Below are 27,952 nucleotides of genomic sequence, written 5' to 3'. Positions count from 1 at the left end.
TATTTCAAGCACTACATTATGAAGAATGTAAAAAAATCAGTAGCAACAATATTACAATGTGTCTAAAATTCCAAAGGAAACGTGAATTTGCCAATAAGCCATATAAGCCTTATTACTCTTGAAGGGAAGGTTGTCTGTGTCGTCTACACTCTGGGCTGTTATTAAACAAAGAGGTCAGGATCCTTCATATCCTGTGAAGTCCCTGATATCGTATCTAAACATTTGACCTTCTGCATTTTTAGACAGATAGCCTTGCTAAATAGCCAAAGGAGACCCAACAGGTTATGTGACCCACTGGAAAAATAAGAACCAGGGAATTGAAACATATAAGCTACACTTTTTCTTATCAGAACAACTGGCTCTTCACATAAAGCCTGGAGACATAGAATACTAGGGAAAATCTAGAATAACTAGCGTTACAGTAATTAACATTTCATTTAAACTAGATCCACTTGTATGTTTTTAAATGTATTAATTAGAAAACTTAGGTGAAGTTTATTTAGTAGAAATTGCAATGTATGGACAGGTACATTCTGTATATTACTGTACTTCATCTAGTAATGTAAACAAAATAAAAATTATGTTTTCCTCTCTTTGAAACTCAGCAGAAATATGCAGTATGTGTTGTAGTGTTTGTTCTATAGTGTGTGACTACCATTTACCCCTCAAAGGCCCTGTTTCTGGATTTCAGGTATAAAATAACATGTCTGAGATAGATTTCTGTCATTTAGAGAATGCAGAAGGGAATAAAAGATATTTTATTTTTACCTGGTGACACTGAAAGACAAAGAAATGTAGAAAGCATCACAATGTTTACTTAATGTTTCATAACTATAGCTTAAGTCATCTAGTTTCAATGGGTCATTTTGAAAACTTTTAATTACTATTTTGTACTAAATACTAAAGAAGTGATAATTAAAATTATTTCCAGTAGGCCTGCATCAAAATATTTTTGTGACCAAATGTTAACAATTTTGTCATGAAAATTTTTAAAAAATGAAATCTTTAGTTAATATCATTTTTGATAAATTAGGATATTGTATGACTTTTTCAGAAACTATAGAAGGGAAATTAAATCCTGTATTTACATATGTAGATTGCATTTACTAATAATTAATATAAATTTAGGTGGGGGAGTAGAGTTTTTTTTTACAGGTTGATTTAAAACAACATATGTATCAAAAAAAAAACTCTAATAAAACTTTTTTTTCAAAAATAGATAAAAATCAAATGATCATGAAGAGTGGATCTCTCCAAGTAAAAAGAAATGGAAACATAAAGTGATAAACCAAGCCAAAAAGTATTATTGATGGAAAAAACACTTGGAGGAAAGTAGTCTTTCAGAATGATTTCTGTATGTCAGATTTGCCAGGAAGTTGCTTAGTTTCTACTTGCTAGGATATACAACAGATTTTTTTAAAATCACCTAATTACCCAACCAACTTTTCTTAAATATCCATTACTTTTCTAGTTTTTGGCATATTTGTATAAGCAGATATTTTTCTTTCTAAAATTTATATAATCAATGGTTTTCAGTCTCTAGGTGATCTAGAGCAAATATTTATTGGGTGCCTGTGTGGTAGTTGTTTTTTGTATTTCCATTTTGACTTGATACAAGAAGAGCTTTTGGAAATCCTTAGGTCTCTTGATGATCAAGTGCTTAGGCTGGGAGTAACATCTTGTCTATCTTGAGTCATAGCTGCATCTCTTATTTCTGTTTAACAGTTTCAAAATACCTGAACTATTTGATATTATTTAATCTCTCTCCTGGGTTCAGGTCTACAGGCTTCATCTTCCTATGAAGTGTGAACCTTATAAAGTATGAATAAAATTATTTCTGAGGGCTGAAGAGTTTTGTGCCAGCTCACCCCTCCAACTCCAGCTGGAGGGAAGGGATGAGAAGTTCTGGGCAAGAGTCCCCTTACCACAAATATGTGAGGTACTAACTTTGCTTACCTGAAATGCTTTCTGGCCATTAATAATCTTTTAATGAGCTCCCCCCCCTTTCAGAAAATCAGTGGCAATTTAAATTAATTAGCTCACATACCACCTCCTCCTCACTAGAGTAAGAATTAGCAGGAAGCCAATACAAGACAATGGCTTGGAAGTGAACTCTTAGAAAAGGAGTTGGGCAGACCTAGTAAAATGCAATCCTAAAACCTTTTCCAGACCTAACCTATGTTCTCATCACCTTTTGCTATGCACGCAACAGTGAAAGTACATGTCTAGAAGTCTGTAAACTCATATGGCCCTCAGGATTTATTTTTGTTGGATTCACAGTATTTGGCACATATTAGTTGTCTGTTAAGCTTAGTTTTTGTCATCTTTGTTTGATTGCATTACAGTGTGTGGGTGTTTGTGTGTGTGTGACTTGTTTTTGTAAGTTATTCTATTCAAGAATGGAAGTTAATGAACAGTATTTGATCTGCAAAGGTCAGGAATGGAATGTTAATATTTGGTCCTATGGAGACACTCTGTGCTCTTCTCTGCTGTGGCTCACAGCCTGTTCAGAACTGCTTGTAAACTGTTATCCTTTCACCATTGCCAACTTTCTAAGTGTACATCCCTCATTCGTGTTACCTCTCCCCATTGCTGGTGCTTATTAACTTCCTGAACATTCTGCTCTCCTTGGGAGTCTGAAGTAATGAAGGCTTTTCTCTCTACAAGTAAATCAGCTGTCATCATTCAGGGCTTCATTCTACGTCTCCACGTTTGACTTTCACATGACCCCAACCTGTTCTTCTTCCCTTTGGGAGTCCATTGGTCCACCCACTGGGCTTTCTCCTCACTAAGAATTGCTCCCAAAGAAAAAGCTGAGAGTTTCACATTCTCCTTTTTTCAACCATGGCATCTTGTCCTCCCAATAATTCCAGACATTCACCACCACCCACAGTGGTTCCTTTGCCATCCCATTTTTCCCACGTTCTCTTCTCTTTACTGACACCTCATCTTGGGCAGCAAAGCCCCTATCCCAGTGCCCAAATCTCTCATCCTCTGACCAACCAGAGCCCAGTCTGCACTTCACCTTTGATATCCTCTTGCCTTTCTCACTGTGGAATTTAGCTGGACCAAATGATGTAACTGTGTCTTTTCTTCGTCAACCCCAAATTGGTTCATTTTAACTCCTGTTTAAGGGACGTTACAAGGTGAGGAAGTTATTCTTTTTTGGTTAAGTCCATATCAGATTTTCCACAGTTTATGTCCACATATTTCCAGATTCTTCAATCAACCCAGATTGTCCTTACTCTTCATTCTAAGCAGATGATCTTTCTAAATTCACAGAGACAATTAAGATAAGTTTAGGTAAATTATTTAGCAAGATTTATCCTGAATGTGGGAAACATTTTGTTTTTAGACCTGTTCTGAGCATGGGGACACTTCTTTTATTCAACTATACTGTTGGTCTCTATAATATTCATATCCTTATTCTGACTTTTTAGAGGACTAACAATAAATGTTTCTATATATGATGCTTGTGCAGTCTCTATGGTAATACTCAGTTTCTTCCATTCATCCTTTTTTTTTTTTAAGATTTATTTATACAAACACTGGGTACAGTCAGAAGCACGGGAGTGTGAGAGGATTCACCAGAGCCAGAGCAGGGAACAGAACAGGCAGACTGACAAAGTACACTGCTGAGGGGAGCAGTGGGCGAAACAGGAGAGGTCTGCTGCGCCATGTGGGACCCTCGCCTGCGGCCGGGGATGGAATCAGTGCTGCAGATACTGCAGGCAGCTTCGCAACCCAGCGCTCAACCACTGCGCCACCGGGGAGGCCCCCGTACATCCTTAATTGACACAGTTTGGGTGTCTCATTTTCTTCAGGGAATTCTTCCTTTGGATCCTCTCCTGCTTTTCTTACATATGGCCCCCAGATCTGAACATTGAGGAGTGAAGTAATATCGTTGACTATATCACACTATCTCCTCCAGACACGTTATAGTAAATCACCCTAACATCTAATCTACTCTACCCCCACCTTTCTATTTAATCAGTGCTACACTTTTTACTTATGCATCTTTTTGCATATTCTTTCGCAAGTCTATTTTTCCCCAATTTTACATTTGAACACTTGATCACTGTAAATTAATGAATTAGAAGTACATTTTTCATGACCCTAGAAATTGTCTAGTTTGTAGGAGTCTATGGATTAATCCTCTTTGAAAGTCTGTTCAACCAGTCATAGTGTCCAGTGAGTGTCTTTCCTTGGAGTGTCCAGTCCTCTGTATACCCCTGGAGTCTAGAGACAGAGTTGGTCAGACTCCTTACTGAAATGCATTTCCATGTGCTGAACAGGTATCAGGTAACCCTATAAAAAACAAAAAGGATTAACACTAGGTTAGTTTATGATGTTAAGTTCTTTGTGACCTCAAGATAGCTTGTACTCACTCTGAGGACACTTTAAGGGTCACTTTGGAACGGTGCCTCGCACTAATATGAAACTCGCCAAGCAAGAGTTGGAATCCACCCCTTCTATTTTGGAAATTGAGACAGTTTGTTCTCTATCAACCCTTCTCTTCATCATAATATTTTTAAAGCTGATTTTAACTAATGCCTTCAGTACTTTGTAGTACTTTCTCAAAATTCATTAGAACATTTGTCATACTATATCTTGGCTCTTAAATTTGCTATTTTTGATTTTCTTCTTACTTTTGGCAGTATGAACATTACATTCTTCAGGAATGGAGATGAAACAAAATAAGAATAGGGTAGTCCTGCCTACCTATAAATTTCTTCATTTCCCCAAAGTCAGTATTCTCTTCCTCTATCTAATAAAAATACTGTTATCACCACTTTATCTGGGAAAAATAACAAGGATTCAAAGGACTCCTTGGAATTTGTAATTTTTGGAAGCTTCAAGCCACTTTATATTTAATGAAACTCTTCTCAGAGGTTCAGTCACATTTTTATAGTTTTCACAATAAAGTTTATTACAGATTATGTTTGTCATGGAGGGACAAGTAAAGTTTATGACACTGACTTGAGGGAATTTAGAGTCTGCATGCGGAGATAACAGAATCGAGAAAGGGCTCAGCATTATAGATGTCAGCGATTAACAATGATTTTAATGTTTATGGTGAAGTTTTAATAAGTTCTCAAGAACTTCAAAGAGGCACAGCAGTACTATAAGATGGAAATATTGATTAAAGTATGACTGAGAAGATCTAGGACTTACTGGAGATTCAAAAACAGGGTCAGGATGATTTTAAAGAGATTTGGAAACAGGGTCAGGATCACAGGTCCTGCATGGTTTACAAGTAGGAAATTGTGGGAAGAATATTCTAGACAGTGGAGAAAAGACACTGAAGGAAGTAGATGACTCTGTGTGTATGTGTGTGTGTGTGTGTGTGTGTGTGCGTGCACGCATGCACATGTAGATTTACCAAGGCATGGAGGGAGAAAGGGCCACAATTTCTCAAACCACACCTTTGAAGTGTTCCTTAATGGAAAATACTACTACTTTTTCTTCTTTTCCTAGATTTCTGCCTTACCCTTCTTTCTTCTAGATTTCCCTTGCTGGATTCTTGAGAGACTGTATCTTCTCATCCTGAAAATCTCACACCAGGCTTTATGACTCAGAAATTTTACCCGATCTTAGTCAAGCTTAGCATCGTCTGTATTCCTACAACTTGTTAATCTTTTCCTCTCATATTATATTAGCCTGAACTGTTGATTGCACTTCTAGACCGATCCTCTGTGGGAGAAGGTCCCATTTCGTTTAGCTCCTATGCTGGACAGACACCCAGTAGAGTGCTCCACGGATCAGAAGCTCTCAGTAAAAGCATGTGATATGACCTGGGCCCTCTTGGAATCCTGAGGTCCTGCTGGGGAAGAGTCACAAAAATGGTTTAAGGAAAAGAAGGGTTAGATTACAAAAGCCCAGGACTCAGGCTGGGTCTATGCTTTTATTAGGTAATGGAACCATTTTGTTTTTTTTTTCAGCATCCTAGATCAACTGAAGTTGTTCAGTCTGGTAAGCATTTTTTAGATTTAACCAGGGAGTTATCTGGCTCCTACCGTGCACTGGTGCTTCCATCACTGAGGTTGTTAAACCTTGTGACTTTAATACTATGTTTTTTTATTGGAGAAGTTTTTTTATTTCACTAGTGTAATTTTATATGCATGCACTGAACTTGGTAGGTGCTCATTGTTCTCAATTTCCATTTATTTTGTACCTTCAGATATGCTCTAAGTAGGTAAATAATAGTCAGTTTATATTATTGATTTAATAAAAGGTGGGACAGGAATATCAATGTGTCATTAGTACAATATGAACTTTGCTTGTGTACTCATGAGCATAAAATTTAATCCCCATAGCACATGAGTGAATTATATAGAAGATTACAAATGTAACATGGAAGAGGTTTAAATAAACACAGAACAGGGCCTCCCCTGTGGCGCAGCAGTTGAGTGCTGGGCTGCAAAGCTGCCCGCAGCCCTTGCAGTGCCGGTTCGATCCCCGCCTGGCCGGCGAGGGTCCCACATGGAGCAACAGACCTCTCCTGCTGTGCCTGCTGCTCCCCTCAGCAGTGTATTTCGTCAGTCTGCTCCTGGCTCTGTCTCTGGTGAATTCTCTCACCCTCCACGCTTCTGACTGTACCCAGTGCTTGTATAAATAAATAAATAAATAAATAAAAAAAAATAAATAAATAAATAAATAAATCTTTAAAAAAAAAAAAAGAAAAAGAAAAGACATAAGTCAAATAATCCTACTTCTCCACTATACCCCACCATGCAAATAGAACCAAATTGAGAAGACAAAACAAAATAAAGGAGAAAACTTAAAAAAATAAAAAAATAATAAACACGTAACATTGTCAGGACTTGATATGTGAAGATTTAAAACAAGATATTCTTCATGGGAATAGCCCCGTACGTTTTTCAGTGCAATTTGCAAAAACAGTTCCCCCCATGAAAACCCTTCGGATGAAATTCCATTTTTACATATTTGTACAATATACGGTTTACAATATTTGCAGCAACTAATTGTAAGTTTCATTCCTCTTTATCCACTGAAACCCCAAATAACAATGGAATACTATGCCACAACATCTATTTCTGGTTCTCTTCTGTGGTGACTGATCATGTGAATATTCCTAAACCCTTGCATTGTCTTAAGCTAGAAAAATTCAGCCATGGTGGGCAGGAGAGCTGTGTTATATCTTTTTTTTCATTTTTTAAATTTTTTTATTTTATTTTATTTTTTGTGGGACCCTCGCCGGTGGCCGGGCATCAAACTGGCGCTGCAGAGGCTGCGGGCAGCCTCGCAACCCAGCGCTCAACTGCTGCCCCACCAGGGGAAGCCCTGTGTTATATCTTGATAGAGTTTATATCTTGGTCGCATGGCAGAAAGTTGCTTCTTTCCCCCTACCCTCTCCCCTGCCTCACCCCCGAGCCCCCAGTGATGAGTATTAATCCTAATTTAGACTGTGTTACCTCTTAATATTGAGTTTAACCTGAAGGTGTGGCCAGAAGAATGAAGGTTGCATATGAGGGGACCAGCCCTGCCCTAGAGCTTCTATCCTGGCCCATGATCTCCAGCTCCTTTGGGTTGATGCAGTCCTTTGGCATGTTTCTCTCCAAGGCCACAGAGAATTGTTTGCCCCGAAGCGCAGCACAACCTAGTTTTCCCTGCAGCAAAATTACTAAGTTGCTTTTGTTTCCATCAAGAGCTGGTGCTTGGAGATAGACTTTTAAGGTTAAGAGAAAAGGGAAACCGAAAGACCCAGAATGTGGGGCATCAATAAAAAGAGAGGTGCAGGTGGGATCCATTGGGCAACAAGATGGGATGTGAACAGGAGGGAAGTCCAGAGCGACATGTGAAAGTCCTCAAGAGAGTGGTTTCTTTACACTTCTGTTCCGTCTTGGTTGTCTTCTGGGGACAGTTAGGGCATTTTTCCTCACCAGCACATTGTGGCCCTGGTTATCTGTCTCAGTCAAACCAGAGTAAAACTGGGTTAGTTATTTTTATCTTAATATGGGTTCCATGCATAGCAATTGATAGCTTTGTTGTGGTCAGAGTCTGTTTCACACACAGTGAATTAATGTTTGATTTTGGTTCCATTTATAATACCCTCTTGTTTCAACATCCCTTATTAAAAAAAAATTTCTTTCCCCATCGAATTGCTCTGATATTCTAATTGAGTTATGGAACCTGTAAATGTAAATGTTTTTGAACTGTATTCCATTCAATTCTGTGTTTCTCTTTTCAAACCAAACTCTTTTGATTACTGTATCTTTATAATCAGTTTCAAATTACATGTGTAAGTCTTAAAGTCTTGTTTATCTTCTTTAATATTGATATGGTTATTCTATGTCTTCCGTTAAATCTTAGCTTTATTTGGTTAACATCTACTAAACAACTGGTTGAGATTTACATTGGGGCTGCAATGAATCTATAGAATAATTAGGGAAAATTGATACCTTAGCAATATTGAACATGAGACATCTTTTCATTCATTTCAGTCTTTTTTTTAAAGATTTATTTATGCATACAAGAGCTGGGGTACAGGCCAGAGATGCAGGGGGTGAGAGGATCCACCAGAGACAGAGTGGGGAAGAGGATCCACCAGAGACAGAGTGGGGAAGAGAACAGGCAGATTGACTGAAACACACTCCTGAGGGGAGCAGCAGGGGAGACAGGAGAGGTCTACCTTGCCATGTGGGTTGCTCCCTGGCTGGCCGGGGATTGAACTCATGCTGGAGAGGCTGCAGATTGCTTCATAGTGCAGTGCTTAATCCCTTGCTCCACCATTTTAGGTCTTTCGTAATTTGTCATACCATTGTTTATAATTTTCAGGAAGAGGTGTTACAAACCTTGGCATGATTTATTTCTGTGTATTTTATATTTATTGATGTTATTATCAATGATGTTTGGGAAGTATCATTTCTCACTTGCTTACTTTTAGTATAGAAATTAAATGGACATTTGTATATTAGCCCTGCATCCTCTTAACTTGCTAAAATTATTTCTTATTCCATTTGTTTTTTTGTAGGTCCCTTGGAAATTACTATTTGGACAATTATGTATACTTATAAAAAATAAGGATATGTTTGCTCTTCTCTTTCTACCTTTTTGCTTTTTGTTTCTTCTTAACTTTGCAACAGGGAGGAGTTCACTTCAGTATGATGCTAATTAGCTGTGGTCGGAGGAGGCAGCCTTACCTTGATCCTAATCTAGCAGGAAAGTGTTCAGTGTTTTACCTTTAAGTGTGACTTTAACTGTAGTATTTTTATTGATGCTCTCTGAGAGATTATTTTGAAACTATCCTTATGTCCCTTACAGATCTCGTTCTTATTATTAGAGTTGTAGTACAAATCTCTTGTGATTTTGTACAAACCAATCCAAGAGTGGAAGACTCTGTACTTTGACCTTATTTGAGCTATCTTTGTACACTGCGTAGTATTTCTAATTACAGAAAGTTACCAATATACATAAATAAAGAACAAGATGTTTTCTAGCCTCAGAATCCCTCTATTATCATTCCATTGGCCTTAATGTAATCTGTACTCAATGACAAGATAGTGTTTCCTCATCATAACTCCATATTTCCTTTCACCTTTACCCTTCTATTATCAAAAGTTTTCTCATCAAAGTCATAAATGCCTTTTTTTTTAAGATTTGTTTTTATTTTTATTTATTTATACAAGAACTGGGTACAGTCAGAAGCACGGGAGGGTGAGAGAATTCACCAGAGCCAGAGCGGGGAGCAGAACAGGCAGAAGGACCGAAGTACACTGCTGAGGGAAGCAGCGGGCGGCAGGAGAGGTCTGCGCGCCATGTGGGACCCTCCTCCGGTGGCCGGGGAGCAGCCGGGGATCGAACCGGCGCTGTAGAGGCTGCGGGCAGCTTCGCAACCCAGTGCTCAACTGCTGTGCCACTGGGGAGGGCCCATAAATGCCTTTTGAATCTAAAAGTCAAATGATATTTTCTCATTCTTCTTGTGTCCCTCCACAAAATTCGTATGTTGAAGTCCTAATCCCCGATATGATGGTATTTTGAGGGGGGAGTTTTTGAAAGATAGTTGGGTTTAGATGAGGTAGAAGCCTCATGATGTGATTAGTACCCCAATAAGACAAGACACTAGAGAGCTCGTCGCTTTTGCTCTCCCACGAGAAGCAATAGTGAGAAGGTTGTCATTGGCCACCCAGGAAGAGAGTCCTCACCAGACCCTGGTCCCGACATTAAATTTCCAGTCTCTAGAACTGTGAGAAGATGGATTTCTGTGTTTTGAACAATCCAGTCTGTGTAATTTGTTATGGCAGCCAAAGTAATAGACTTCCCTACTCTTTTCAGGCTCCCAGCACACGCTTCTCTTGAACATATGTCCTCTTTTCATTACCATATTTTTCTTGCCAGCTGCTTCTGCTTGGAAACCAGGCTATTCTCCATTTCTTAAACATAAATATCCCCCAGTGTACAGACCTAGCCATTGCTCTCTGCATGCGGTCTTTAACACTGAACAATTTGAATTAAAACTGATTTTAATGCCCTCCTCTTGTGGGGAGGACCACTGTTTCATACCTCTAGTCTGTGATAGGCTCCTTAGTTAAGGCTTCAATTTTCAAATGCAGAGATGTCCCATTAACAGTTTTAGAAACATGTATGCAAAACAAAAATGCAATATTCCCTCTCTCAAGCCTACATTTTGTTCCCACTTTCTGCTAATGACACCATTGTCCATCTACACAAAACCTGAGTCATCTTGCTCCTCAGATGTAGGCAGCTGCAACATGGTGGTAACTTTAATTTTATAATATCTCTATCACCCAACTTTTCCTGCCCTTTCCCTCAACTTCCTTCCTTGCATTTGCTGGCTGGTCTCTCTCTATGGTGTGCCCTTTCCTTATGGCTAATGTCCAACCCCTAATCATGTTCAAAAAGCTCATGTTCCATACATTTCAAGAAGCTCTGTCTGCCTTAGCCTGAAAGTCAAATTTCTTAAAAACACTATTAATCTTCTCTCTCTTCTCCACTTAGAGCCAATTAAGACAATTTTATATGACAGATGTGATATATATATATATATGCACACAATAGAGTTGGCAGAATATTAAAGAAATAGTTTTACTCTTAGAAGGTCAGTAAATTTTGTTTAGATTATAAATGTATTTTCTAATAGCCAATTATATGCAAATCTTTCCATAGGCTCCAAATTAACCTCATTTTATTTGCATTTTGTAGAGGTGTTTTTTAATCTGTTTTGCCCTATATTTTAATTATGGCTAATAACCTAATATTAACATATTTTGCTGGCATTAGGCTCTATTTATTGGATGTCCAGTGATATATGGTACTGAGGTAAGTGCTTCTGATAGCAAGGCACCTTGGGAAGTATGCATGGTTTTCATTTAGCTAATTTCATAGTGAAGTGAGAAAGGTGAATTGAGAATGGCACAAGCATTGTTGGTTTTGTCAGCTGACCTTAGTGAGAGTCATACATTTCTATGAATAGTGAGATTTCTCTTTTCCCAAAAAGATAAAAAAAAAATAGAAAAGGTAAATAAAATAATAAAAATTAGTAAAATAGCTAATAAAAGTAAGGAAACAGAAAAGGAAAACTTTCTGAAAAGTGTATTTGCTTGTCTGTAATTTACATATGCTTGTTTGTGTTTGTACATAAGAAGATCTAGGGGGAATCAAGAGAAAGTATTGAGTAAATTTGACAGTAAAGATTTAAGCTAGCTGTACCCTTTTCATGTTTATACCAGATTATCTCAAGTCAGTAGTTCTTTTTTAATTTCAGTGTAAAATAGTTCTCTGGATATCCAAAGTTGGATAGACTGTGATCTGTCCTGGCTAGTTAGATTAAGATTAGAAACATAACCTAACTTTCAATTATGTGGCAAAGACAGGGGAATGAATAACATTATTTACAAAATATTTAGAGAATTGAAAAAGGACTGAAGATATATTGTTGAGAAATTTAAAAAGGTGATGAGAAAATCATGGAAAAGAATGTGGAGGAATATTCTCGGAAACCAAGATAGCCAACCTTATAGTTTATATTATTGTTAATGTGACTTGTCAATGAAATAGTAACCTCTAATTAGACTAAGTTGACGTAGTTATGATGATTCTCAAATGATTTAAGAGTGGAGCTTGAATTAAACATACTAAAAGTCATATTTTCTCAAGGAAGTCCCTACCATTGTTAGGAATCCACAGGAGGAGATTACTCTATCTTTCCATTGAGGAAGCAATCAGAGTCCATTGCAGTGAGCTCTGGGCAAATGGTCAACCTGGGTGAGTTCCTGTCTCACCTCTATAGCTCAGGAACTTTAGGGTTTAGACCAAGTCACTAAAATGGATTTCTGTCACCTGAAAGTGGAAAGAATTTCAATAGATAATTCTCGAACAACTCTTGTAGTCTCTCTCTCTCCTTTCCAGATAATATGCAGACCTCTTAAAAAAAAAGTAAAAAAATTAAAAAATAAATAAATAAATAAATAAATGGATGAATGAAATATGGCAGCAGGGAAGAATTGTAATAATCTCTTTAACAATTCTTCTCATTCTAAAATTCTGTTATATAAATGCCTATGTCTTTATGTTGACTTTTATGTAAGAGATACTAACATGAAAAAGAAAAAAAATGTTTGAGGTTTGTGGTGAAGCGGTTGGCTTCTTTATACTCTCCTAGGAATTTTGAATCAATTGGAGGCGAGAAGGCTTTCAAAGTGTATGGTTGTGCTTTGGGATCCAATGGGAAAGAGCTCGACCTCGTTCTACATGGACTTGGTTGGTATCCAGACATACCTGTGAAGCACATGTTCAGGAATCCAAATTCATTTCTGCTAGTGATTTCTTCTGAGTTAATCATTATGTAATAACTTCAGAATAAATTGAATTTGAGTTGGATTTTGCTGCCTTTTTTTTTTTTTTTTTTTTTTGCTGACCTGCTTCCAGCATCAGCTTTAAGGATCTCTGTCCTACTGTCAGTGACGCATGGATATTTTCTCTCTCAAGAAATAGACAGAGCTGAGCCCCTGATACACCCTGGACCTCCAACCAATCGGGGTCTGTGGCCCCAGGACCCTGTAGAAAACCTCTTCCTCTTCAATCTCCAGGACTGAAGTGTTGGGTTAATTGTAGAAGAGGAAGGTCGGATTTGAAATACAACTTTTTTGTGTCAACATTAATATAGCCTTTTTCTTTCACTTTAATTAGACTTTTCCCTAGAATTTTAAAAGAAAATCAAGAAAACATACTTTCTTATAACTTATTTTTGTGCTTTATCATCAAAGGCCTTTAAATGTGTTAGACATACCCATGATATTCCTAGTCGTCTTCAAATCCTACTTGGATTCCTAAAATCAGAGAAGGTCAAAGTGCAGCTTTGCAAAAGGGTGTCTCTTCCAAGGTCACTGGGACTCTAGAAGGGTGTCTCACATCTGTTTCAGGAAGATGTCCACCTCATTCCCTCACTGACATGCCTCAGCCTTAGCTTTCGTTTTCTCTTGTCTTCTATATTTAGCAGGCTACATTTTTTGGTAGAAGAACTTGAATAATAATCACTATGTTACCTGTGGCTAAGAAGGTCCTCATATCTCAAGATCACCCTAAAGCACTGATTCTAATCAGAAAAGCCTTTCCACTCTCTGACAATGGCAAGTTACTAAATCTGTGTTTCACATTCTTCTTCTGTAACTAATCCTAAAACTCCCCCTGCCTCCCTTCCTGCTTGGCTCCCTCCCTCCCTCCCTCCCTTCACCCCTACTTTCTCTCACTCTCCCCAACCTCTTCCCCAAAGGAGGGGAAGCAGAGGTCAGCAAATTGATTCCATGAAGGACAAGATAATGAGTATTTCTGGCTTTGCTGGCCGTGTGGTTTTTGTTATAGGGCAACCCCGATATAAAACGGGGTGCCTGCTATGGGTCCTCACCCGCGCGCTTACAAGGGACTTATTAATATTCCACTACAGGCACACACAAAAGGTTAATAAAAGGTTTATTTACAAGGGAAAGGGAATTAAGGAAATGTACAACTCAGGGAGAAAATGGGGAAATAAAGTCTTTAATGCGTCCTACCCGATCCGCCGACCTGGAAACCCAAAGGCACTCTCCGAGCTGGTCGGAAGCTCCAAGCTGGTGGAGAGCCAAAATGGGGGACCCCTCCAAAGCCCACATGTCTGGCTTTATACCAACCTGGCTGCTTAACCCCACCCTCAGGTCCCAGCAACCTTCCCTTTGGTGGTGATGGGAGTTGGAGTTCCCAGTGTCTTTGGCTTTGGTCTGGAGTGGGGGTGGAGTCCACAAAGCTTGTATGGAATTAGCTTTAGGACAGCCTTTTCCCCCTAACAGTTTCTCTCCTAATTACTCAACTCGACAGAGTTTTAAAGTAGCAGCCATGGACAGTATGTACATGAAGAAATGTGTGAAATTAAAGACTTCTGTTTTCCTCTAGCCTCAGCACCTCATTTCTGACACCAAATGTGTGGGTTTCCCTCACCAAGCATGTATCTAACACCAGCTGGGTGTTTTATATATATAATTTGTTTCAATTCTGGCACTGTTCACCTGGAGTTATTGTCAAGAGTCCATAAATTGAGGGCTCAGCCCCACAAGACTACCCCAGCTTGAGATGCCAATCACAAATCTGTGCCTCTGGGACTTCTGAACAACTGACTATAAGTTGTAAGTTCCCACACCCAGTCTCAGGTTCAATAAATGCTAGAATAATTCACAGAATTCAGAAAAAAAACTGTTTACTTACCAAATTGTTGGTTTATGTCTTAATGAACTCAACTAGTAGGACTAGGGCTGTGGAACGGTCTTGGTCAGCACGTGCCCTTGCCAGGCATGCCAACCTACCACCCTACCAGCACTTCATCTGTTCACCAACCCAGAAGTTAGGTTAGGGGGATCCATTGTGGCTTCTTTATGTGGGCATGGCTGCCTAAACTATTGCCCATCAGTAATTAACTCAAACTCCAGCCCCACCTACTCTCAGAGTGCTCTGGTATAGCAAGTTCTAGCCTTCTAACTAAGTGGCTGGTGTCCTGGTGCCCAGAGCCACCCCCAGGCTGTACTGAAGCCCACAGCACCAGTTTCCTCATTAACACACAAAGGACATTTATCACTTTGGAGATTCCAAGGATATTTAAGAGCCTAATACCAGGAAATGGACAAAAACTAATATATTCTGTATTATGTCATAGCCTGGCTTTGTTCCTATGAAACTTTATTTATGGACATTGAAATCTGAACCTTATATAATGCTCATGTATTATGAAACCTTCTTTTGATTTTTACCCAATCATTTTATAAATAAAGGTCATTTCTAGCTTGCAGGCTGGACAAAAACTTAGCAAACTGGATTTTGCCCACACACCATGATTTGCCACCCCCTGCTTTAACAGGTCCTGATTGCTGGTGTTTCCAGTGTGGTAGAGGGGGGGTGCAGTGGAGGAGGGTGGGGAAGAGCTTTGTCTCACCTTTAGCCCTGGCTTCTAGCAGAGGTATCACCACTGCTCACCTCCGTCATTTTCTCCCGTTCTTAGTTTTCTCTCTTTGTTTCTTTTTGTGTGGCCTACATTTCATGAACAATTTGTTTTAGGTTGGATTGGGACAGGTGCCACCTCCAGCAGTGTTTTTAAGTCTTAATTTTTCAAGGCTCTATTAGTTGTAGACCCTTTTCTTAAGGAGCTTAAGAAAAGTTCCAAGGACAGGATTAGAGTATGTGGTCACTGTAATGATATCTTCCAGAATCTTTTTTTCCCCAAATCTAACAGATTGAAGCCCAGATAATTTGACTTTCCTCTACTGGAGGGTCTATTCTTTCCTTGCTTCCCATCAGGGAAGAAGGAACCTTGATATCTATTCAGTTAGCTGTTCATTATGTTAATTCAAGTTTCCTCTGTACTTACTGTTAATCCCAGAATTTACTTTTGTCAGAAACCCCTATATTTCCTATTTAATGGGAGCCTGGGTGTCTACCTTGATTTCACATATATCTTAAAATTAACATGGAGTGAGTGCCTTGCTTTCCTCGTCTTTCACCTAAACCACTCTATAAAATAGGCAAGCCTTGAGAAGATTAGCAGATAAGAAGGTTAAACTGAATAATGAGAAAAACATTAAACATTTAGTTTATAAAAGCTATGATTGGACACAACATTGTTTGTGTAAAAAAAAAAAAAAATTACTCATTTGTCAATCTAGCATTCCAGGAAAGGAAAATCAGATACCACAGAATTGCTATTTCAGCTAGATTGTTATGAGTTTATTTTGTTTAAAATATTTTCCACAGTGGAAACAACTAGATTACAGGAGACAGTATGTATATCAATGACACAAGCGTGTTTGAGATTTAAAAAATTGAGCTAAATCACAGGTTTGGTTTCAGCCTGAGTAGAAAAAGAGTTTTAAAATCTAGCATAGTCCCCAGTTTTTATATTCTAATTTTTTGCTGAAGAAATTTGGCATGCAGCATATGAGAAAATGGAATTAGACAAACAAAAATAGGATCATACTGCTCTGAGCTGTGCCATAAACTTTATTCTTTTATAATCCTGTAAAGAGAATTCCGCTATTAACATAGCTATGGCTTTATGGTATGTTCTTTAACTGGAGAATTCTTCTGTGTCTGTAGGGTAACAAAATCTCACTGCATATCAGAGTTTTCTCAAGCAAGTCTTGAAAAGTGATAAGGTACATAGCTATAAAATATTACTGGATATTTCTGAGAAAATAAAATAAGTTTGTCACTTCTCTAGTGATTTTTGTTGGCCTGATTCTCCTGTACAATGCTCTTTGAGTATAGATTTTCTCCAATTCTTCATACATCCCCAATCCATCACCATTCTGTCACTTTATGGGTGAAGTGACAAGCTCAGTGATGGAGTGTCTTTAACCCCTGTGCCACCAGGGAGGCCCTCATAATAATTGTTAAATGAAGTTTTTGCTTCATACTTTAACTGCTGTAAAGCAGTCAAGCCAGAGGGTTTTGTTTTTTTTTTTTTTAAAGATTTATTTATTGATACAATAACTGGGGTACAGGCCAGATGCATGGGAGGGTGAGAGGATTCACCAGAGACACAGTGGGGAACAGAACAGGCAGACTGATGAAAATACACCGCTGAGGGGAGCAGCAGGCGAGACAGGAGAGATCTGCCCCGCCATGTGGGACCCTTGTCAACTGGCCAGGGTCAAACCTGCACTGCAGAGGCTGCGGACAGCTTCACAGAGCTGCGCTCAACCGCCTGCGCCACCAGGGGAGGCCCAGAGGGTTTCTTCTGACTTGTTTGCTCCCTAGAAGTGAGGCGGCGATGTCTTTCGAGTTGATCTTGTTGCTTTTGGAGGGCCACTAGTATGAGCTTTAGTACAAAAAGTTGAGATAAGAACCTTCCACCCTATAAAAATACCCAGAGACACCTTGTCCTTGCTTGCAGATACAGCTGTTAGGAGATTGAATGCACTGTTCTGTAATCCCAGTTGGAGTCAGCTTCCCCACGGTTGGACTTTGGGAGAAGGAGATTCTAACAAGAGAGCTGGAGCATTTCAACTCCCACAAGATGTTATGTATTGCAAACCCCAAATCTGGGCTCAGCTATGATTGAATAACTCAAATAATATATTAGGGACCATTCTGATTGGTCTCTAGGGGCCCTAGAGTCTTTCGTTGGCTGTGGTACTGAGACTTACAGGCAGAAGAATAATTCCTCCCTTTTCTCCCACCCCTGTATTCAGTCAGTAGCCAAGGCCTGTGGACTGTCTTTCTGAAATAATTCTGGAATGGATCCACTTTTTCATTCTCAGAGTCACTGTTTAAGTCAGCCCAGATTAGCCACCTGTCTAACTCTGACCTATTTCTCATTTTACAGTCCAAATAATCTCTCAACATACAATCTGGCCTATCCACATTCTTACCTCTTAGTCATTCAGTTGATAGCTTTTTAAATAGAGCTTTCACTGGTTTCACATGGTGGACAGAGTTCTCCAACAGCCTCATCTCTCCCTGTCTCATCTCTCATCACCATCACCTTCCTCTCTCTGAGCCCATGTTTGACCAGACTGGAAGTATTTCAGTTCCTAGACCCTGACAAGCTCTGCCTTAGCCTCCTAGCATACTGTTCTCTTTGGAACTCTTTCCTCTGGTTCAAGGTGACAGCTTGGCTCATCTGTCTTTCCGCTGCATGGGGCTTCCATCCCTGGTTTGTGTTCCAAGAGCACCATATGCCTCCCCTTTCATAGCACATGTGCCCCTGGAACTGTGTGTCAGACAGAGTTTCCCGGCTGGACTGTCAACTCCACAAGGGCAGGCAATGTCCTTCATTCATTGACCTGCTTCCAGAGCCTATAAGAGTAACTGATATATAGTAGCCCTCTACAAACACCTGTCAAATAGAATGAGAGGTAAACAATGGATTAATGAAGTAGAAGGCAATCCCGGGTATCAAAGAATCTGTGGGAGTACGCATTACATTGTGAAAAAGGTGCCAATGGGGAAATTCAAGTTTGTTAAAATCCAGAAAATTCTTCAGTTGTAATTTCTAAGAGCTCATCATTGAACCTAGCTAGGGCTTCCAGTTAACAAAGATGGTGGAGACAAAACACAGAGAATTAGACTTAGGATTTAACGAAATGCCCACAACACATGCGGCCTGATCTTGTGAGAAGTGTAACTATAAGGGGAAGCAGAAATCTTGCCAAAACTAGGGAGGAGTGATAACATGCGGGAGGCTGCCACTTGTTTGCTTTTTATAAACTTAATACTTGGACTGAGAGTTGGACATTCTCACCAGTTTTCTTATCACTTTTTCTTGCTTTACTGATATATCATCTGGGAAAGGTCTATAAATATTTCCTACTGCAAAGGGAAAAGAAACATTTTTTAAAGGCTGATTTATGGGATTCAAATTTTTTTTTTTTCAATTTTTGGAGAATGAAAACTTTCCAGATTTTTATTTTACCTGAAATTAAACCGTTTTCTTGACATTTGTTTATGGAAATGGTTGTTAACGTTTCTTTTGGAGTACTCAGACTCCGCCCTTACTAAGACAGTTTGTTATGAAGTCATCTCCTCCTTTCAGCTACTATTAAAAATACGGATTTTGAAATTTGGTCTTAGACTGCTCATACCTCTTTAGTCACAGATCTGGGCATAGCTAGGCCCTAGATCTAATTTTGGACATTGGTTAGAACTATGTCCTTTTAATATGAGACTTAATTCTTCATTCCCTCCACCCATTTCCAAATAAAAATCTGCTTTTTAAGTTTGAATCAGAATCCAAATAAGATTGCCATATTACAACAGTTTGATATATGTCAAGGAATTTACCTTTTTCAGGTATCTCCTCCATCTTTCTTTTTCTCCTTTGCAATTTATTTGTTGAAAAATAAACTCAGGGCCTCCCCGGTGGCACAGCGGGTTGAGCGCCGTGCCGTGAAGCTGTCTGCAGCCTCTGCAGCCGTGGGTTCGATTCCCGGCCGGCCAGGGAGAAACCCATGTGGCAGGGCAGACCTTTCCTGCCTCACCTGCTGCTCCCCTCAGCAGTGTCTTCCATCCGTCTGACTGTTCTGCTCCCCGCTCTGGCTCTGGTGAATTCTCTCACCCTCCCGCGCCTCTAACTGTACCCCCATACTTGTATAAATAAAAATAAATCTTAAAAAAAAGAAAGAAAAATAAACTCAGCAATTTGTCCTGGGGAAAAAAAGACTTGCTTTTGTAAAAACATCAGAGTACCTGTGGGGTCTTTTCCTCAGTGTACTTTGCATGGAAAAACAGAATTTCCTTGCTTAATGAACTTCAAGAGTTGAAGTGTTGGATGACTCTTTTACCTAAACAGTAATGCATCCTGCTTATTAATATGAAGCCAAAGCTGAATCATTATTCTCACCATAGCAGAGTTAATCACTTACTAGTAATAGGTAGAGAACATTTAATATATTTGGAAGCTGTTTAATCATCAACTTAGGGGATGACAGGACTCTCTCTGGATTTCTGAGAACATGTATTCCATGCTTGCCAAGGTCTTGTCACCAAACTTGTTACTTCAATGAATCTGTTTTTCCCTTGCCATGTTACTTTGATTTCTGCAACCAGTCCTGCTGTACTAAGTGCAGTGACTGAGTGAAGCAATTTGCTGAAATTGCTGCTAAGGTTATACCTAAAAACCCTCAGTACTCAGTTGAGGAACATATTCTCTATTCCAGGCAGGCAAACACAGGTTTCCAAGGTATCAGCCCTGTGTGCATCTGTTTTGTAATGTAATCTCATCAGTTGAACAGATGAAGAATGCTAATTAGCTTGTTTATGCATATGTGATTTAATGAGACTAAACACTTAACTGATCTTGAAGCACAACTTGTTTCCTGTTGCTGTTTTTACTTTCATAAAAAACTGTTAAACACATTTGCTGGGAATTATGGTACTGTGCAATACAGGAGAAGAAAGAATTTCAAAGCAGGTTGACTGCAAGTCAATCAGAGCTTACTGCAACCAGACTGAATCTAGGAAGAGGACAATAAAATTATTGGGTTTTGGGATAAAGGTTGAAATCCAATGTTAATGAAATAAAGCTTAATGGAAGAATTTATCATAACCTGTATTATGCCAGACTCCTAAATCTATTATTAAAAGTCTGCTATGTACCAAAATAGTTTATTTTAGGAAATAGTTCTATACCTTTATCATATCCAAGCTAAGATCTTCTGTTTTTATTTCAGCCCTCTTCTTCTAGTTATTGTAGCTATATTTTGATGTAATAAAAACCATGACATTTAGTTAATCCAAGTCTTCTTCCTGAAAGTTAATATAAAAGAATATTATAATTTTTAAAATAAACATTTCATATTACCTATTATGCTCTCTTTTATTACTTTAAAGTTATACAAAACTGGATCCACATAGGATGTTGTGTTTTGGGAATGGGATGGGTAAGGACATGAAGTAACGCTGGTCCTACAATCAAAATTATATTTTGACCGAAATGTTTCATTTAATTCGCCCAGCTTTGTACAACCAGAGGTCAGCAACTGTCGCCCATGGGCCAAATCCACAGCCTGTTTTTGCTAAGATGACTTTTTAGGACACATCCATGACTGTGCTTTTTTAGATCAGCCATGACCACTTTCCGGCTGCAGTGGCAAAGCTGCACGGCTGATAAGGACCTCCAAAACTACATGTATCTACTCTCTGGTCCTTTCCAGAAAATTTGCTGGTCACTGCAAACAGATATTTGTGAATTTGAGCCTAATAAGAAATGTGATTAAGAGCCTTAGGTTTTTAGGTCTTTCAGAATCCAAGGAACCATTGATAACCTGTAGCATTAAACAGCAACCTTTCTATTCTGGCAAAACATGTTCTGCTCATGAATACATATGATCCTACTTAGACCTTCTTAAAGATTCAAAAGTTACATTTGCTCCTAGGCTTGGGGTGCAAGTTGAGTGATGGAAAGTGCTGCCGCTTCTTTGACCTGGCAGGATGCATGGTCTTCCGTGACACCCATGTCTCCGATGCCCTACAGGCTGGCACATCTTGAGTTGAGCTTCCTTATTTGTCCCAGTGCAGAAAATGAATTGTCCATTGTTCTAAACTTAGGTGATGAATTGTCTGTGAGAAATTACAGGTTGTTGCTTGTTTGTGTTAGGAACCTATTAAGACCATGGTGACACCCATAAAAGAAAGGAAAAAACAAAAAGTTTGAGCTCCATTTGTTTTTTTTAAAGATTTATTTATTTATGCATACAAGAACTGGGGTACAGGCCAGAGGTATGGATGGTGAGAGGACTCATCAGAGATAGAGTGGGGAACAGAACAGGCAGACTGACTGAAATACACTGCTGAGGGGAGCAGTGGGTGAGTCAGGAGAGGTCTGCTGCAACATGTGGGTAGCTCCCTGGCCGGCCGGGGTATTGAACTCATGCTGCAGTGGCTGCAGATCACATCATAGGTTGTGTCTTAACCCCTTGTGCCACCAGGGAGGCCCCTGAGCTCCATTTCCATGCTTTTCCATTCATTTTTGTGTTTTTGGATTTTCTAAGGAAGGAAGTGGTTGGGGGACCCATTTAAAGAAGACCATCAGGGCCTCCCCAGTGGCGCAGCGGTTGAGCGCTGGGTTGCGAAGCTGCCCGCGGCCTCTGCAGTGCCGGTTCGATCCCCAGCTGCTCCCTGGACACCAGAGGAGGGTCCTGCATGGCACGCAGACCTCTCCTGCCTCACCTGCTGCTCCCCTCAGCAGTGTGCCTTGGTCCTTTTGCCTGTTCTGCTCCCCACTCTGGCTCTGATGAATTCTCTCACCCTCCCACACTTCTGACTATCCAGTGCTTGTACAAATAAATAAATAAATAAATAAATCTTTGAAAAAAAAAATAAAGAAGACCATCAGTATTGTTGATAAATTGAATTCACACCCAGACATTTCAGGTGACAAATGACTGATGATCAGTGAGTTTTACAGTGTCGGTGAATTCATGACTACAAGGTCAGCAAAAATAAAAGTATAAGAGAGACTGTGCCAGAATGGCCCAGTGGGTCCTTGGGAAGACCTTTGGGTTTACTCCAGTGTCATCAGGATTCATATGCAGAATCCTTTGTAAATTCACTGGCATGTTCTTGGAGACCAGAGATTCTTTGAAAGAAAAAGTATTTTTTTTTTTCCTTTTCATGATACTTTAAAATTGTTTTTTTGTTTATAGAGAAGAATCCTTTTTTATGGTTATCAGTTCAATTTAATTTTTTTATCTGAAAGCCAGTGCTTCAGGTCTGAAAAAATAGACTTGAACATCGTATGCACACACGTGCATCATATATATATCCTGTAAGTATGTTTGGGAGACATTGGTCTATGCTCTTCTGTTGTTTTTTTTTTTTTTTTCAGGAAAAAAAATCAGAATGAGAATGTAGTCATTGTAACACTGATACAACATAGCTTTAAACTTAGCTTCTGTCATAAAACCATAGTGTTCTACTATGAGGACTCAAGTCAGACCAAATGGGTTATAAAAATGAAAATCAATATTTTAGATTAAAGATATTTTGGACAAAACTATACTCCATTTGAAAAATGCTAAAAGCAAGCATTTTGCCAGTCTACCAAAATAATACATATTAAATAAAGATCTTTTCGAAAGTGCCATCCATTTTATAATTGACCTTTGCTCCAGAATTGTTTTCTTCCTTGAAAATGACATGGCTGCTCTTTCCTTTCTCTCGCCTGTCTTTTCCTGTTGTCATAGGCATATAAAATCACACCTCTTCCTGTTCTTCCCACTGTTCAGGGTCAACCTACGTCTGCAGTGTCCTTGATCTGAGGGTGCCTTCCACTTGTCAGTCCCACATAAGATCAGCTCCCCAGGAGGATACCTGCTTCAGGAGATACCACTGCCACCATGTTCTGCACGAAGCTAAAGGATCTCAAGATTACTGGAGACTGCCCGTTTTCCTTAATGGCACCAGGGCAGGTCCCTAAGGAGTCCTCAGAAGAAGTAGCAGGAAGCTTGGAGAGCTGTGAAGCAACTGTCCCCATCTGTCAGGACCTGCCTGAGAAGAATGCCCAAGGAAGCCTTCCTCAGAGGAAGACCAGTCGGAGCCGAGTCTATCTCCACACTTTGGCAGAGAGTATTTGCAAACTGATTTTCCCAGAGGTGAGTGCTTGCCCTTTGGAGTTTTTACTGATATTTGGAAAACTGTAAAAGAAGGTTTTGCTCTCACTTTCAAGATTATTGTAAGTGTGGACTATTCCTGGAAACATAAAGACAGGTCTTTTTTTTTTTTTTTAAGAATCATTGTATTTAATCTTAAAATGCTCAAGATTCTGAATTCTTTCCAGAAGGATCCTCCATGTTAATGGACTTTATGACTTTGGGCAACTATTTAACTCCTCTTAGCCTCAGCTTCCTTATCTTAAAATGGAAAGAATAGCAGCATCTTTTCCCTAGAGTTTTAGTGAGTAATCCAGAGCCCTTGCTTGTGCCACACTGAGATGGAAATATTGGCAGAGCATCCAAAGGGACTTCTTGACTCAGAGGAAGTGAATGCTCATGATTCTGTCATGGATGACCCGACATTGCCAAAACGGAGTCTTCTATTTGGGATCCAGCTCAGCCTGACCTTGTTTCACAGCTGTCAGAGAGACCACCCAGTTGTGGCCATAACCCACATGCAAACTCAGATGACTGTCAGCTCACTATTTCTTCCCATGTTTGAAAAAATCCATAGAAAACCAGACCTTGTTTCCAAAGTGTGAATTTACCACACTTATCATTAACATTTCTGCTGCTTCTTAAGAAGCTTTCAGGATGAATCTTAAATATTTACCTCGAATTAACTTTTCAGGGAATATTTACAACTTTTCTTTTCAATTTTCAGTTTGAGCGGTTGAACCTCGCTCTTCAAAGAACATTGGCAAGACACAAAATAAAAGAAAACAGGTAAATTGATCCATTTCAGTTATGTAGACCTCCTGTAAGCCTCACTAATACTGTTACTAATAGCCAACATTTACTCAAAGTATCAGTGCTTTTTGATTCATTGTGGTATGCCAGATGCTGGACTCGTGTTTTAGCCGCTACTAAACTGGAAGAAAGTGTACTTCTTTTTCACATTTTATACATCCCTTAACCTGGGTTTATATAAATGTTAAGCATCTTATAGCACATCAGGGAAAGGCAGAACTGAATTTCAAGCTCCAATTTTTCAGTCCATGATTTTAATGTGTTGCCATGTATGAGACTTTTAACACGCTCCCATAAGAAATAATCTCTACTCAGGGAAAATTTCTAAAATATTTAGCAACAGATAAGGCATGCTTGTTACTCCTTAGGGAAATATTTTAGTATTTTCATAACCAACTTGGTTATGCTGGTATGCTCCGACTGAATTTCAGTTCCTTTTATTCTTTTTACTTGTGTTTTGTCTTTAAAATGTTCTTTAAAAGAGCTTTCAACAGACACTTAATAAATAAGGAAATTTCTTGAAAATTTGATTATGTAGTTCATTTTTTCAGATAGATGTTTGCACACTTACTGCTGATGGATAATTTGAGCAACATTGTTTTTGATTTACTGAAAGCTCATGAATCATTTCACTTGTAAATGATAGAATAAATAACTGAGATCAAATTGAAGTTTGACAAACCAATGATAGCATTGTCCGCAATATTTTATAAATCCATTCTTCTGTCTGTTACTTTTGAGTGAACAATCGGCTCTGTGGATTATCTGTGCTTAATTTTCCTGGCTGACTAAGTGGCCCAGAAAGCAGGCAGCAGGCAAGGCAAGAAAGGGTCATGGATGGATCCAAAAGGAGAGAGTGTGAATCTATGATTCTGACAGAAGCTTTGTTTACAGGAGTGATATGAAGAGCATTCCAGAAAGCCTCTGACCTGAATACTCAGTCAGCTGATAAAACACCCACGAGTCCCAGTAGCCTGGCTGCTATGTCTGTCTGCTGAGTCCTTGGCAGCCCTGCCTACTCACAATCTCCTCTCAGGGCTTTGCGCTCTGAAATGTTTCTAAGTCAGATGCAGACATTTAGTTGGGATGTGATCCCAGCAGAATATCACTTCTAAAAAATCTTGAAATTAAAAAAAAAATAAGCAACTCTCATTTTATTTGGAAATCTTGAAAAATCTATTACCCTACTTGCCTGATTTCCCCAAGAGCTGTTCATTCCTTTTATTTGTCTTGGTGATAATCATTCAGTTGTTGAAATAAGATAGGGATTCCTGTTTTCCATAGACCCCCTGCTGATATCCTAAAAGGTATTTCTCTGCTTTGCATTTTTTAGTTCTTAGATAAACTATTTCTGGGATTTTTTTTACCTCCATCTTCCTGTATGCAAGTCAACTGTCCTGTCTACTGCTCTCAGTGTGCCAACTGATGAACAGATCTTAACTACTTTTTGCAAAAATGAATATACTAAACAACAAACTGTCCGTAAATGAAGTTCTCGAGCCTCTCCTTTTTTTAAGTGCATGAGTTTTAGTATCATCATTATGGTATATTCTTTGAGTCGGTTGTTGGGCGCCAAATCTGTTACAGGGCGGGGAGGGGGGCACCCCAGAGCCAGCAAACCTGCCTGCTCTAAATAGATTCTGCCATCTGCCTCATCAACACAAAACATATGAGACTTTAGTGAGAAGGAACTTTAATACAATTAGTAAACAATACAGGAAAGGCAAAGGATATAGTTTCTAAATCAGACACCCAAAGTTACCCGTCCCCTCGTGGGTAAAATTCCACTCAAGCAGGATTGGCCCAGAGCACGGCCCCAAAGCCTGCCACAAGCTTAAAGCACCTTTCAGTGGGGACCCACAGAAAAGGATCAGAAACAACCAGACAAGTCTGGGAGGAAAAGTGCAAAATCAAGATCAAGACAAAATCTGCCATTGTCACCTCCCCATGGGTCTCTCACCCACAGCTGTGTCACACAGTCCACGACCAAAAGGCAAGCACAGTTTCTTCACATGTCTCTCAGCTCCATGTGCCTCCTCCAGATCTCCTGGCTCTTCATCCTATTTCCTTCCTTTCCAGTCTCCTCTGCAGCTTCTTCTCTCCCTGGTCAGCTCCACCCTCATTTTGGGTGGGGCAAGAACCCTGTAACCTCCCCTTTTCTGGGGGACCACCCTCTTACAATTATGGTATATTCTCTGAGTTGGTTGGAAAAATTTTTTGCTTTATTTCATTCTATAGGATCTTTTGATTACATCATAGTGTGTGTGAATGTGTGTGTGTGTAGTGTGTGCATGTATACACATTCACTGGTGAACATGCAAGCGTTCACCTTTTTTTTTAGTTTTGATAGTGAGCTTAGTTTGAATTGTTCTATGTTCTTTTTGGAGCAGCTAAGCTTTCTTACATCCTTATCATGGGTGCTGGGAATTGGCAGAATTAGAGCTCTCTGACCACATTTGTGCTCTTTTGTTAGAAACAAAAATAGAAGTTGCACTAATGAGGGAAAAAGAGGCAAATCTGAAGATGAATTAATATAAAATACATAACAAAGAGTTTGGGGATATCTAGAGTCAAACTGTAATACCATATAATGATCCTCAACCAATTTAAATAAGAACATTATTGTACCTAGCATTTTAAATAAGTATAAGCAATATACCTTAATGTGATAAAGTAGTGGATTGGGCAATTTTCCTTATTTTCTCTTTGAAACAGATATCATACTTTATGAGATCTGTTGAAAATTTTAGACTTATGCCTGTTTGTAAACTTGGCTTGTGTAATGGCAGATTGAACCACAAATAAACCTTGGATATCTTCTAATATGCTTTAGTAGTTTGGCAAATTGAATCATAATTAGTCATCATCATCAGAAATCACCAAGAAACAGTTAAGTTGCCCAACTGAAATGACCAAAACCTTCATAATTTAACATGTTCTATTGTGTTGTTTTCAACTTCTGCTCTATAGATACCAGTAGAGAAATGGAATAAAGAATATTTTTTTTCTAGGGGCCTCCCTGGTGGCGCAAGGGGTTGAGCACAACACTTTGAAGCTGTCCTCAGCCTTTGCAGTTTGAGTTCGATCCCTGACCAGGGAGCTACCCACATGGTGCAGCAGATACTGACTCTCCCGCTGCTCCCCTCAGCAGTATATTTTGGTCTATCTGCCCATTCTGTTCCCCCCTCTGTCTCTGGTGAATCCTCTCACCTCCCAAAACTCTGGCCTGTACCCCAGCTCTTGTAATCATAAATAAATAAACGTATCTTTAAAAAAAAGATTTTTTAATACAAGGTCAAGAATAAAATTTTAATGTAATGATGTCTGAAAGTTAAATATATAGAATGAAAATTCAAAGGCAAAATATATATTTGCTTTAGGAAAAACTCGTGAATCTTAAAAGTGAAATCCATCAGTATATAGTTTTTTTTCTTTGTTGGGTTATCAGAAAATTAATTCTGAGACGATTTATTTCCAGTCCCTCTTGGCCATTTCATACTCTTGGTTCCTTGCCAGTATGAACCTTTTAGTGTAAACCTCAGTAAAGTTAA

The 27,952-nt window shown here is 39.1% G+C and overlaps 1 protein-coding gene across 1 annotated transcript in view; it reads left to right on the top strand.

Annotated features, from left to right (window-relative positions):
- The window catches only part of GUCY1A1 (guanylate cyclase 1 soluble subunit alpha 1), a 49,347-nt gene that overhangs the window by 2,298 nt on the left and 19,097 nt on the right, over nucleotides 1-27,952 (top strand). The window contains exons 3-4 of the mRNA XM_037497894.2: nucleotides 23,226-23,591; nucleotides 24,316-24,377. Coding sequence (XP_037353791.1) covers nucleotides 23,337-23,591; nucleotides 24,316-24,377 — 317 coding nt within the window. The 5' untranslated portion in view covers nucleotides 23,226-23,336. The remainder of the gene's footprint in view (nucleotides 1-23,225; nucleotides 23,592-24,315; nucleotides 24,378-27,952) is intronic.

This window comes from Talpa occidentalis, unplaced genomic scaffold (assembly GCF_014898055.3).
Source record: "Talpa occidentalis isolate TD23 unplaced genomic scaffold, MPIMG_talOcc4v2.1 talOcc4.8, whole genome shotgun sequence".
Classification (NCBI taxonomy): Eukaryota; Metazoa; Chordata; class Mammalia; order Eulipotyphla; family Talpidae; genus Talpa; species Talpa occidentalis.
Note: the sequence above shows the minus strand (reverse complement) of the source record. Positions and strands in the feature narration are given on the sequence as shown.